General features: G+C 44.8%; 1 protein-coding gene across 3 annotated transcripts in view; it reads left to right on the top strand.

Annotated features, from left to right (window-relative positions):
• The window catches only part of MEIOSIN (meiosis initiator), a 104380-nt gene that overhangs the window by 55585 nt on the left and 33775 nt on the right, over positions 1–15020 (top strand). For all 3 annotated transcript variants that reach the window (XM_083160405.1, XM_083160403.1, XM_083160404.1), the window contains exon 5: positions 4343–4385. In XM_083160405.1, coding sequence (XP_083016531.1) covers positions 4343–4385 — 43 coding nt within the window. The remainder of the gene's footprint in view (positions 1–4342; positions 4386–15020) is intronic.

The following is a 15020-nucleotide window of genomic DNA, read 5'->3' as shown; positions in this document are numbered from 1 at the left end:
TTGGATTATCCCACTTGGACCAGCTCTCCCCAAACCGACACGTGGTCACCACTGGATACATCAATTTGGGATACCATCACCAGGCCTAATTTCTGGAGCCTATCCCTAACCTGAGATATACCATCTGTCTTTCACGAGAGGATACAATAAGCACAAGACCTCCATTTTTTTATTGATACATTTATCTCAATATATGAGACTTATTAAAACTTTTTATGTGATACCCAATTGATCATAATAGATTGTATTTTAAACCAGTAACATAATTACATTTGAGCGCTCCACAAACCCACCGTCTCCTCTCCGGAAGAGGGGACTGTAAAAGTCGGCAACCCTGTCTTATACATGGGAATTACCCCGAGGAGGGATATAGATAGTAGGCAGTGTACATGGGAATAACCCCGAGGAGGGATATAGATAGTAGGCAGTGTACATGGGAATAACACCGAGGAGAAATATAGATAGTAGGCAGTGTACATGGGAATAACACCGAAGAGGGATATAGATAGTAGGCAGAGTACATGGGAATAACACCGAGGAGGGATATAGATAGTAGGCAGTGTACATGGGAATAACCCAGAGGAGGGATATAGATAGTAGGGAGTTTACATGGGAATAACACAGAGGAGGGATATAGATAGTAGAGAGTGTACATGGGAATAACAGCGAGGAGGGATATAGATAGTAGGCAGTGTACATGGGAATAACACCGAGGAGGGATATAGATAGTAGGCAGTGTACATGGGGATAACACCGAGAAGGGATATAGATAGTAGGCAGTGTACATGGGAATAACACCGAGGAGGGATATAGATAGTAGGGAGTGTACATGGGAATAACACCGAGGAGGGATATAAATAGTAGGCAGTGTACATGGGAATAACACCGAGGAGGGATATAGATAGTAGGGAGTGTACATGGGAATAACCCAGAGGAGGGATATAGATAGTAGGCAGTGTACATGGGAATAACCCCGAGGAGGGATATAGATAGTAGGCAGTGTACATGGGAATAACCCCGAGGAGGGATATAGATAGTAGGCAGTGTACATGGGAATAACACAGGAGGCATATAGATAGTAGGCAGTGTACATGGGAATAACCCCGAGGAGGGATATAGATAGTAGGCAGTGTACATGGGAATAACCCCGAGGAGGGATATAGATAGTAGGGAGTGTACATGGGAATAACACAGAGGAGTGATATAGATAGTAGGGAGCGTACATGGGAATAACACCGAGGAGGGATATAGATAGTAGGGAGTGTACATGGGAATAACACCGAGGAGGGATATAGATAGTAGGGAGTGTACATGGGAATAACACGAGAAGTGATATAGATAGTAGGCAGTGTACATGGGAATAACACTGAGGAGGGATATAGATAGTAGGCAGTGTACATGGGAATAACACCGAGGAGGGATATAGATAGTAGGGAGTGTACATGGGAATAACACAGAGGAGGGATATAGATAGTAGGCAGTGTACATGGGAATAACCCCGAGGAGGGATATAGATAGTAGGCAGTGTACATGGGAATAACACAGAGGAGGGATATAGATAGTAGGGAGTGTACATGGGAATAACGCAGAGGAGGGATATAGATAGTAGGGAGTGTACATGGGAATAACCCCGAGGAGGGATATAGATAGTAGGGAGTGTACATGGGAATAACCCCGAGGAGGGATATAGATAGTAGGGAGTGTACATGGGAATAACCCAGAGGAGGGATATAGATAGTAGGCAGTGTACATGGGAATAACCCAGAGGAGGGATATAGATAGTAGGCAGTGTACATGGGAATAACCCCGAGGAGGGATATAGATAGTAGGCAGTGTACATGGGAATAACACAGAGGAGGGATATAGATAGTAGGCAGTGTACATGGGAATAACACAGAGGAGGGATATAGATAGTAGGCAGTGTACATGGGAATAACCCCGAGGAGGGATATAGATAGTAGGCAGTGTACATGGGAATAACCCCGAGGAGGGATATAGATAGTAGGCAGTGTACATGGTAATAACACGAGGAGGGATATAGATAGTAGGCAGTGTACATGGGAATAACACGAGGAGGGATATAGATAGTAGGCAGTGTACATGGGAATAACACGAGGAGGGATATAGATAGTAGGCAGTGTACATGGGAATAACACGAGGAGGGATATAGATAGTAGGCAGTGTACATGGGAATAACACCGAGGAGGGATATAGATAGTAGGGAGTGTACATGGGAATAACCCTGAGGAGGGATATAGATAGTAGGGAGTGTACATGGGAATAACCCCGAGGAGGGATATAGATAGTAGGCAGTGTACATGGGAATAACACCGAGGAGGGATATAGATAGTAGGCAGTGTACATGGGAATAACACTGAGGAGGGATATAGATAGTAGGCAGTGTACATGGGAATAACACCGAGGAGGGATATAGATAGTAGGGAGTGTACATGGGAATAACACAGAGGAGTGATATAGATAGTAGGGAGCGTACATGGGAATAACACCGAGGAGGGATATAGATAGTAGGGAGTGTACATGGGAATAACACCGAGGAGGGATATAGATAGTAGGGAGTGTACATGGGAATAACACGAGAAGTGATATAGATAGTAGGCAGTGTACATGGGAATAACACTGAGGAGGGATATAGATAGTAGGGAGTGTACATGGGAATAACACGAGGAGTGATATAGATAGTAGGGAGTGTACATGGGAATAACCCCGAGGAGGGATATAGATAGTAGGCAGTGTACATGGGAATAACACAGAGGAGGGATATAGATAGTAGGCAGTGTACATGGGAATAACACCGAGGAGGGATATAGATAGTAGGCAGTGTACATGGGAATAACACTGAGGAGGGATATAGATAGTAGGCAGTGTACATGGGAATAACCCCGAGGAGGGATATAGATAGTAGGGAGTGTACATGGGAATAACACCGAGGAGGGATATAGATAGTAGGCAGTGTACATGGGAATAACACCGAGGAGGGATATAGATAGTAGGGAGTGTACATGGGAATAACACCGAGAAGGGATATAGATAGTAGGCAGTGTACATGGGAATAACACCGAGGAGGGATATAGATAGTAGGCAGTGTACATGGGAATAACACCGAGGAGGGATATAGATAGTAGGCAGTGTACATGGGAATAACCCCGAGGAGGGATATAGATAGTAGGGAGTGTACATGGGAATAACACCGAGGAGGGATATAGATAGTAGGGAGTGTACATGGAAATAACACAGAGGAGGGATATAGATAGTAGGCAGTGTACATGGGAATAACACCGAGGAGGGATATAGATAGTAGGCAGTGTACATGGGAATAACACAGAGGAGGGATATAGATAGTAGGCAGTGTACATGGGAATAACCCCGAGGAGGGATATAGATAGTAGGCAGTGTACATGGGAATAACACCGAGGAGGGATATAGATAGTAGGCAGTGTACATGGGAATAACACCGAGGAGGGATATAAATAGTAGGCAGTGTACATGGGAATAACACCGAGGAGGGATATAGATAGTAGGCAGTGTACATGGGAATAACACAGAGGAGAGATATAGATAGTAGGCAGTGTACATGGGAATAACACCGAGGAGGGATATAGATAGTAGGGAGTGTACATGGGAATAACACCGAGGAGGGATATAGATAGTAGGCAGTGTACATGGGAATAACACTGAGGAGGGATATAGATAGTAGGGAGTGTACATGGGAATAACCCCGAGGAGGGATATAAATAGTAGGCAGTGTACATGGGAATAACACCGAGGAGGGATATAGATAGTAGGCAGTGTACATGGGAATAACACCGAGGAGGGATATAGATAGTAGGCAGTGTACATGGGAATAACACCGAGGAGGGATATAGATAGTAGGGAGTGTACATGGGAATAACACCGAGGAGGGATATAGATAGTAGGCAGTGTACATGGGAATAACACAGAGGAGAGATATAGATAGTAGGCAGTGTACATGGGAATAACACCGAGGAGGGATATAGATAGTAGGGAGTGTACATGGGAATAACACCGAGGAGGGATATAGATAGTAGGCAGTGTACATGGGAATAACACCGAGGAGGGATATAGATAGTAGGCAGTGTACATGGGAATAACACCGAGGAGGGATATAGATAGTAGGGAGTGTACATGGGAATAACACAGAGGAGGGATATAGATAGTAGGGAGTGTGGAGGTTTATATTGCATTGCTGAGATAGTGCTGCCCTCTTGTCTCTGCTCCAGGATGTGTGGGGTATGAGGCATGATGAAGAGATCGGTTTGATTTGATTGATCTGCAGCCAGTAATTCTCTGTGATACATTTTAGGTTCTGTGAAGAAACATTGGCCTCAGTCTGCGGAGAGGAAGAGGTAATGGCAGCTGTATGTTGTAGCTGTGTGTGGTGGTCTGTGCTCGGTGTCTGTCAGTCTTCTCCATACTGTCATCTAGTGAATCCGCAGCTTTAGGGAACATTGGTACAGGGGACAGGCTGCTGCATTGTGGGCCGGATCTAGGTCAGCACAGCCCCGCCAATACGGCCCCTTCTGTATTTAAGGGATAGAACAGCCGCAGTATCCTCCCAGCTGGACAATTAAACTCTGTTAGCAGCTGCGTTATTTGGCCTCTATTGGTGCCAGAGACATTGGCGAAACGCTCCAGTGTGGTCGTCTTTTTTCTTTTACTTTGTTACCTAAATATTATTGGTTTACTGCTTTGCTTCCACTCTTCGGGGAGTATTCAATTTTTTTTTCTCCACGTGCAGCGAATTCTGCTGGCAGCATTCGCTGCCAGCCCTCCCTGTCACCCTATTCAATGCCGCAGGGGCTTGCTGCCCCTGACGGCGAATTTTAAATTCGCCACAGGGAGCCGAAGCAGAAGCTGCCCCCCAGGAGAGTTGGCAGGGGACATGGTTAGGGAGCCGCTTCACTGGTCCCGCACGTAACAAGCCGGGACCAGTGTGCGGGGAGAGAAAACAGCCCAATTTGCTGAAAAAAATGGTGAATTGGAAGCATTGAATACTGGCCTTCATATCATAGATAGATACATAGAAGCAGTGGGGAAAGATAGAGCGAACGAAGCGTGGCCAGCGGACGCGGAATACATGTAAAGTAATCTGCGTCCCCTCGCGGGGCGCGCTGCGCTCACCACGCTTCGGGCTCAGTGGCTCGCTGCGTTCACCACACTATCTAAAATCAACTCCACGCCGACGTGGATATGAAAAAGGTCGGAGGACACGTACTGCAGCCCCTCGCGGGCTCGCTGCGGTCGCCACGCTTCGGGTTGCAGTTGATTCTGGGGGTGGCGTTGACAATGGGGGGGGTATTTCACATTGTAAGCACCCATCAGGGTGTTTGTACAATTAAAAATGCATTGCATCGTATGCTGCTATATTGCATGCGATGAGATGCTGTACGATTAACATCGGATGCGCCCAGATAATACACAATGACCGATATAAGATACATAGATCAATTTGAAATGGATTGATAGATATGAGATAAATATTTACATAGTTACATAGTAGGTGAGGCTGAATAAAGACTTCCGTCCATCTAGTTCAACCTATGTTTATAGTAGCTAATCCCTTGTTGTATAATATGTTCTGATAATTTGAAGACAGATTATGCTTCTCATTTGTACCCATTAATATTTTTAACCAATAAATGTTTATCCAACCTTAATTTAAACGTATTTATAGTGTCTGCCGACACCACATCTCCAAGAAGAGAGTTCCAAACTTTGACTGCTCCGTAAAGAAAGTTTTTCTTCTAGATGAACAAAATATTTTTTCTTCTAATCTAAACTCGTGCCCTCGCGTCCTAGATTCCTGTCTAGCAGAAAAAAGGGTGTTTGACAGTTCCTTATATTGGCCCCTAATATATTTGTACATGTTGAGCATGTCCCCCCTTAATCGTCTCTTCTCTAATGTAAATAGTCCCAAATTCCTTAATCTCTCCTCGTAGCTTAAATAGCTTTGTTGCTCTTTGGATGTTTTCTAATTCTATAATGTCCTTTTTATAGTGCGGGGACCAGAACTGCACTGCGTATTCGAGGTGCGGTCTAACCAATGATTTGTACAGAGGCATAATCACTTCTGATTCCCTAGTTTCCATGCCCCTTTTAAGAATTTTGTTGGCCTTGTTTGTTGCTATATTACATTGAGCACTACACCCCAGTTTGTTGTCTATTTGGACTCCTAGATCCTTTTCAAGTACTGAATTTCCCAATTCCTCCCCGCTTAAGGCCCCCATACATTAGGCCGACTTGTCCTTAGGACAAGTCGCACCCAATTCTCCTGTGAGGCGCCCGGGAGCTCCCCGGGAGGCTCACACACAATTTGGCACTTGATGAGCCAAATTTAACATGTGATAAATCGCTTGCGATTTATCACGTCGGGGCGCAGGGGGCGGGCGGTGAGGGTCAGGGGGCGGCGGTGCTCTTATCAGGGGGAGCAGTGGGGCGGGCAGCGGGTCCCTGAGTGCTAAGCTGGCGGCGCCGGGGAGTGCTGACCTGGCCGGGCGGTGATGATCATCGATATCAGCACAGCAGCGCTGCGGGACGGGACGCGCAGTGGCGGGTATTAGATTTTAAAATACCTGTCAAATGACTAGCCGTTCTCTGATTGGCTGGCTGAGAGCTCAGCCAATCAGAGAACGGCTAGTCATTTGACAGGAATTTTAAAATCTAATACCCGCCACTGCGCGTCCCGTCCCGCAGCGCTGCTGTGCTGATATCGAGGATCATCACCGCCCGGCCAGGTCAGCACTCCCCGACGCCGCCAGCTTAGCACTCAGGGACCCGCTGCACGCCCCACTGCTCCCCCGGTGTCTGCATGCATATGCCTGTCAGGTGGGCAGGCATATACATACAGGGAGGTCGGACGTGATCGTATGTTCTAACCGTCCGACCTCCCTGATACGGTCCGATGCGCACGGGACCGCACATCGGATCAGTTATCACACACCTGCGATTTTGGGCCGATTTCACCCGATTATCGGCACAAAGTGCCGAAATCAGATGAAAGCGTCCCAAAATCGCATAGTGTATGGGGGCCTTTAGGTTATAACTAGCACACTGGTTATGTCTCCCGAGGTGTATGACCTTACATTTGTTCACATTGAACCTAATCTTCCTCTATTTTGCCCACTCATCTAGATTGTCAAGATCATTTTGAAGCGTGGTGACATCTTCTGATGATTTAATAACTGTCACAATATGCATGTATTTCAGTTACCTGCTGGTCAATCCTGCTGGCTTTGTCTCATGCTGCTGACAAGCTCTGTATAGTTGAACTGTGCTGTGAGATCTGAGCTCAGCTAATTAGTTACACCTGGTAAACCTCTCTTGCTGGGAAATTCGCATGCTCAGCCTGTTGATTAATTCACCTGTGAGTTCCCTGTGCTTCCTATAAAAGGCAGTCTCCAGCTCCAGCGTTCCAGTGCCTTGTCCTATTCCAGACTTCTGAATATAGCATCTGACCTCGGCTTGTTCCTGACCATTCTCTTGCCTGATCCTCCGGTACCGTGTCCAGTGATTCCTGTGTATGACCTTGGCTTGTTCTGTGACCATCCTCCTGCCTGCTCCCTGTGTACCGCATCCTGTGCCTTCCTGTGTATGACCCGGCCTGACTCTGACTAATCATTGCTGCATCCATTGGTATCGTTTCTGTCCACCTGTTACTGACCCGGCTTGACGACCACGCTCCATATTTCACAAGCTACCACCACTCATACGGGGAACCTAACCAGGGGGCCGCGACCGACGTGTCGGGTGCCGCAGAAGCCCATATCCCGCTTGGAGAGGTCACTGGCAGAAAACCCCCGGCACGGTTAGACTCCGCGCCCCTGTGTCAGGTCTAGCCAATCCCCGAGTGGTAGTGCACCCCAAGTTTGTGACAGAATACTCTGGCCCTAACTGAAATATGGAAGCTGTTAGTGGCATGTCTCATAAAGAACTCCTGGAACACCTGCTGGTCCGGGTTGACAAGCAAGGACAGGACCAAGCTCTGATTATGCAAAGCTTGCAGACTCTGCAGCAGCAAATGGACTTCGCTCCACCCTCTCAAACACCTGCTATATCAGATCCAGGCACTATTGGAGTGCTTCGCCAGCTAATACAGCAGTTACAGGGGCTGCTGGCCAATATCCTCACCCTTGTCACTAAGTTGCTTGGCGATTCCGCTATGGGTTTGGTACCTGCTAGACCCTTAGATTCCAGTCCAGGAACCCCATCGGCAGATGCATCTGTGTCTTGTAAGGACAGGTTCCTGAGTCGGCCTCGTCCTCAGCTGACAGATGAGGAACGCCAGCGGCGCAGGTCCTTGAACTTATGTTTCTATTGTGGAGCCCAGAACCATTTGATTGGGGATTGTTCCCTCCGTGAGGCCAGGATTAAGAGTACTGCTTCTATGCTCACTCCGGAAAAGTTCTGTGGTTATCACTGGGGTCCCAGAACTAAGATCGTTTTACATAAAGACAGTAAAATTTTGGGCAAGCCACAAGAGGAGAGTCCAGTCGTCCAACCCCAAGAGGAGATCCTGTCGGTCCCAGCCCCAAGTCGGGGTTCCGAGTCTGTCACCCCATGTGGGGGTTCCGAGTCTATCACCCCAAGTGGGGGTTCCGAGTCTGCCACCCCAAGTGGGGGTTCCGAGTCTGTCACCCCAAGTGGGGGTTCCGAGTCTGTCACCCCAAGTGGGGGTTCCGAGTCCGTCACCCCACATGGGGGTTCCGAGTCCGCCACCCCACGTGGGGGTTCCGAGTCCGCCACCCCACGTGGGGGTTCCGAGTCCGTCACCCCACGTGGGGGTTCCGAGTCCGTCACCACAGGAGGGGGTTCCGAGTTAATCACCCAAGAAGAGTGTCCCCAGTTAATCACCCAAGATGGGGGTTCTGAGTTAATCACCTCAGAAGGGGATTCTGAATCAGTCACCCCAGAAGGAGGCTCCTAGTCCAGCACCCCAAGTAGTGGTTCTGAGCCAATCACCCCAGATGAGGGTTCCGAGTCCTTCACTCCAGACGGGAGTTCCGAGTATGTCACCCCTGGTGGGGGTTCCAAGTCTGTCACTCCCAGTAGAGATCCATCTGACCTTGCCTTCGGGCATGAGGACCCATCTGCCCTTGCCTCCGGGCATGAGGACCTATGTGCCACGGCCTCCGGGCCTGTCTCCGTGGCCTCCGGCCTGTCTCCGTGGCCTCCGGGCCTGTCTCCGGGGCCTCCGGGCCAGTCTCCACAGCCTCCGGGCCAGTCTCCACAGCCTCCGGGCCAGTCTCCACGGCCTACGGGCCTGCCTCCAAGGTCTCCGGGTCTTCCTCCGTAGCCTCCGGACCTGTCTCCAGTACCATCAGGGTCTCTAAGGTTCCAATGCCTGCCATTCAGGAAGATTTACCTGCCTTGCTGGAAGTCCCTACTCTACCCAAACTGTCCTCCCAGTCCATTCTTCAGGGGAATCCAGTTCAATTAGATCCATCTAAAGAGCCTCAGTTCGTCCAATTTGATGGAGATCTCACCCATTTCCAAGCCCTAGCAGACTATTATTTAGATGCTATGAACTCTGATCCATCCTCTGGGGTTAATTTGGCAAACATTGTCAAGTACTTAGTGTTGTCATTCAAGGGAGAAGCCATGGAGTGGGTTAGTCCACTCATTGAGACTCATGATCCCAGGCTAAAAGACCTAATTTCTTTTTCCAGGGCTGTGGTTGAAAGATTTGGACCAAAGACTCCTGGTGAGAGGTCTATCCTTTCTGCACCTGAGGTCAGTCAGAGTGGTGAGTCAGCTAGACTACATTCTAAAACTCCCAGAGCATCTCCCAAAAATTTTTTGAGACCCGACTCCTTGGATTTAAGAGGTGGAGTTATATGTGTAGGTTCTTCCAAGTTGGTGGTGGATCCTCAAGAACTCCCTACACTGATCATGGACAAGGATTCAAGTTCAGAGTGTGGTTTAGATCATGATGTCACTGCTTTGTTGGGACGTCCAATATTCTCTACTGCCCGTTTTGTAGAGCCAAAGGCCACATCTCGATCAACCAAATCCAAACGATCTTCCAAAAAGACGAAGCACCGCAGACGACCCTAAAAAATTCCTTGTGGGGTGTTCGGAGCCCACCCCTAGAGGGGGAGGTAATGTCACAATATGCAGGTATTTCAGTTACCTGCTGGTCAATCCTGCTGGCTTTGTCTCATGCTGCTGACAAGCTCTAATGTCACAATATGCAGGTATTTCAGTTACCTGCTGGTCAGTCCTGCTGGCTTTGTCTCATGCTGCTGACAAGCTCTGTATAGTTGAACTGTGCTGTGAGATCTGAGCTCAGCTAATTAGTTACACCTGGTAAACCTCTCTTGCTGGGAAACTCTGTGTAACTGAGCATGCTCAGCCTGTTGATTAATTCACCTGGGAGTTCCCTGTGCTTCCTATAAAAGGCAGTCTCTGGCAGACAGAAGCTGCCAGAGTATAGGTTCACACCAGCTCCAGCGTTCCAGTGCCTTGTCCTATTCCAGACTTCTGATTATAGCATCTGACCTCGGCTTGTTCCTGACCATTCTCTTGCCTGATCCTCCGGTACCGTGTCCAGTTATTCCTGTGTATGACCTCGGCTTGTTCTGTGACCATCCTCCTGTCTGCTCCCTGTGTACCGCATCCTGTGCCTTCCTGTGTATGACCCGGCCTGACTCTGACTAATCATTGCTGCATCCATTGGTATCGTTTCTGTCCACCTGTTACTGACCCGGCTTGACGACCACGCTCCATATTTCACAAGGTACCACCACTCATACGGGGAACCTAACCAGGGGGCCGCGACCGATGTGTCGGGTGCCGCAGAAGCCCATATGCCGCTTGGAGGGGTCACTGGCAGAAAACCCCCGGCACGGTTAGACTCCGCGCCCCTGTGTCAGGTCTAGCCAATCCCCGAGTGGTAGTGCACCCCAAGTTTGTGACAATAACTCTGCTCAGTTTTGTGTCGTCTGCAAAAATGGATACATTGCTAAGTAACCCCATCCCAATATCGTTAATAAAAATGTTAAATAAAATGGGCCCAAGAACCGAACCCTGTGGCACTCCACTTAGTACTGGTATCATATTTGATATGGCACCATTCACGACCACTCTTTGTTCTCTGTTACACAGCCAGTTCCCTACCCATCTACAGATATTTGCCCCTAGTCCCAGGTCCTCCATTTTATTTATCAACCTCTTGTGTGGTACAGTGTCGAAGGCTTTAGCAAAATCTAGGAAGATCACATCTACAGCATTTCCATTATCGAGGTTTTTGCTAACCTCTTCATAGAACCCTAGTAGATTAGTTTGGCATGAACGATTTTTCACGAACCCATGCTGGTTATTACTGAGTAAACTATGAAGGTCTAAATCAGGCATGTCCAACGTTGGCCCTCCAGATGTTTTGAAACTACACATCCCAGCATGCTTTGCAATAGTTTTAGCATTCGCTAATAGCAAAACTGTGGCAAAGCATGCTGGGATGTGTAGTTTCAAAACATCTGGAGGGCCAACGTTGGACATGCCTGGTCTAAATATTCCTGGATCCCATCTCTTAAAAATCCTTCAAATATTTTACCCACTATTGATGTTAAACTAACAGGTCTGTAATTAGCGGGATCCTCCTTTTTTCCATTTTTGAATATTGGCCCTACCTCTGCTATTCTCCAGTCTTTAGGTACCTTACCTGATGATAGTGAATTATCAAAGATGTAATGCAGAGGGGTCGCTAGTTCCTCCCTTAATTCCATTAGTACCCTGGGATGTATCTCATCTGGCCCTGGTGATTTATTTGTTTTGAGGTTTGCTGAGCTTCAATATTATTTCCTCTGTCGTGAAATCAATATTTAGATCCAGCTTGTTCATCCCATTTGTGGTACTTGTGCGTTCCACAGTCTGCTCTCCCTTAGTAAATACTGATGAGAAGAACTCATTTAACAGTTCTGTCTTTTCCTTGTGTTCCGTAAAAATGTTTCCAGTGATATCAGTTAGTGGGCCTATGTTCTCCTTAATTATTCGCTTACTATTTATGTATTTGAAAAAGTTCTTAGGGTTGGTTTTGCTTTCAGTGGCTATGCACTCTTCATAATCCCTTTTAGCTACTTTGATTACCCGTTTACAAGTCTTGTTTGATTCTTTGTATTTTGCGAACGCCTCCTCATTTAAGTTATTTTTTATAGGATTTAAACGCTCTTGTTTTATTGTTGATAGCTGACCTTACTTTTTTGTCCAACCATGGTGGCTTTTTTTATTGAATTTACCCTTATTTACTTTGGGAATGTATTTAATAGTTAATGATTCAAGCTCATTTTTTAGAGTATCCCACATTTCCTCTGCATTTTTCCCCTCAAAAACAGTTTCCCACACAATTCCTTTTAGGGCTTCTCTGAATAATTCAAAGTTAGCTTTTCTGAAGTTTTGTATTTTTGCTGATCCTTTATGATATAATTTACTGAAGTTGATTTCCAGTGAAACCATATTGTGGTCACTTTTCCCTAGGTGTTCAATTACTTTGGTGTTTGAGACTAGATCTATGTTATTTGTTAATACTAAGTTCAATAATGCCTTATTACAAGTTGGTGCTTCTACCGTTTGTGTGATAAACTGGTCTTTGAGTAAATTTAGGAACCCATTGCTTCTTGCTGATTTACCTGTTTCGTTTTTCCAATCAATATCAGGTAAATTAAAATCCCCCATAATTAATACCTGACCCTGATCTGATGATTGTTTGATTTGGTTTAAAAGAAGAGACCGTCCCCTTCGTTTATGTTTGGCGGTCTATAGCATACCCCTATTAAAATTTTGTTATTAGGTTTTTTGTTATTGTCGGTTATCTCTTCCCACACAGCCTCAGTGTAGTCTTCCTCTGTATCTGTGCTCATTTCTTTCTTACATGTTATTACGTTATTTTGTACATGTAGGCACCCCCCCCCCCCCCGCCCTTTCTATTTTCCCTGTCTTTTCTGTAGAGTGTATATCCCTCCATGCTTAATGCCCAGTTGTGCGACTCATTACACCATGTTCTGTAATGCCAATAATGTCATAATCGTCCCTACTGACCACAGATTCTAGCTCCCCGATTTTACCTTCTTGCATTAGCCAGTAGGCATTTTAGTTTATGTTTATTTTTAGTTCCGTCCCTAATATTGTGTTTAATTTCTCCCTAGACTTTGTATTCCTTACGAAATTCCTTGTTCCCACCTCCCCCTCAATAGACTCTCTACAGCCCTCCCCATATATATATGAGATATATGAGATAGATACATATGAGATAGATAGATATGACATAGATATGAGATAGATAGATACATATGAGATAGATAGATAGATATGAGATAGATAGATATGAGATAGATAGATATGAGATAGATAGATAGATAGATAGATAGATAGATAGATAGATAGATATGAGATAGATAGATAGATAGATATGAGATAGATGATAGATATGAGAGAGATAGATAGATAGATACATATGAGATAGATAGATAGAGAGATAGATAGATAGATAGATAGATATGAGATAGATAGATAGATAGATATGAGATATATAGATAGATATGAGATAGATAGATAGAGAGATAGATAGATAGATATTAGATAGATATTAGATAGATAGATAGATAGATAGATAGATAGATAGATAGATAGATAGATAGATATGAGATAGATAGATAGATAGATAGATATGAGATAGATAGATAGATAGATAGATAGATATGAGATAGATAGATAGATAGATAGATAGATAGATATGAGATAGATAGATAGATAGATAGATAGATATGAGATAGATAGAGAGAGATAGATAGATAGATATGAGATAGATAGATAGATATGAGATAGATAGATAGATAGATAGATATGAGATAGATAGAGAGATAGAGAGAGAGATAGATAGATAGATAGATATGACATAGATATGAGATAGATAGATATGAGATAGATAGATAGATATGAGATAGATAGATATGAGATAGATAGATAGAGAGATATGAGATAGATAGATAGATAGATAGATAGATATGAGATAGATAGATAGATAGATATGAGATAGATAGATATGAGAGAGATAGATAGATAGATAGATAGATAGATAGATATGAGATAGATATGAGATAGATAGATATGAGATAGATAGATAGATAGATATGAGATAGATAGATAGATATGAGATAGATAGATAGATATGAGATAGATAGATAGATATATAGATAGATATGAGATAGATAGATAGATAGATAGATAGATATGAGATAGATAGATAGATAGATATGAGATAGATAGAGAGATAGATAGATAGATAGATATTAGATAGATAGATAGATAGATAGATAGATAGATATGAGATAGATAGATAGATATGAGATAGATAGATAGATAGATATGAGATAGATAGATAGATATGAGATAGATAGAGAGAGAGATAGATAGATATGAGATAGATAGATAGATAGATAGATAGATAGATATGAGATAGATAGAGAGAGAGATAGATAGATAGATAGATAGATATGAGATAGATAGATAGATATGAGATAGATATGAGATAGATAGATAGATATGAGATAGATAGAGAGATAGATAGAGAGATAGATAGATAGATAGATAGATAGATATGACATAGATATGAGATAGATAGATATGAGATAGATAGATAGATAGATAGATATGAGATAGATAGTGTGAAGGAATTGCATTGGCGATAAGTGAATTGTGACATCCTCTACTCCACAGTAATTAATGTACATTTTAGCCCTATTGTTCCCTATGTATGTCTGTATTTCCCAGGACTTTATTCATGTAAGCATTATACCATTGATACCATTTGCCCGTGCCCTGACAGGAAAAGGGTTATCATAAACTGTCCTCCCAAAAGGCAATCTCCACAGGGGGTGATCCAATTACCCTGCTATTTTGCTGCTATTTACAGGAAAGAGATAGCAGAGGAACCATCTCCACAGGGGGGTTTACAATTCTTTGTAAACCTCTGGGCTCTAGCAGACTTT

Source organism: Crinia signifera, chromosome 9 (genome assembly GCF_055691185.1).
Source record: "Crinia signifera chromosome 9, ASM5569118v1, whole genome shotgun sequence".
Classification (NCBI taxonomy): Eukaryota; Metazoa; Chordata; class Amphibia; order Anura; family Myobatrachidae; genus Crinia; species Crinia signifera.
Note: the sequence above shows the minus strand (reverse complement) of the source record. Positions and strands in the feature narration are given on the sequence as shown.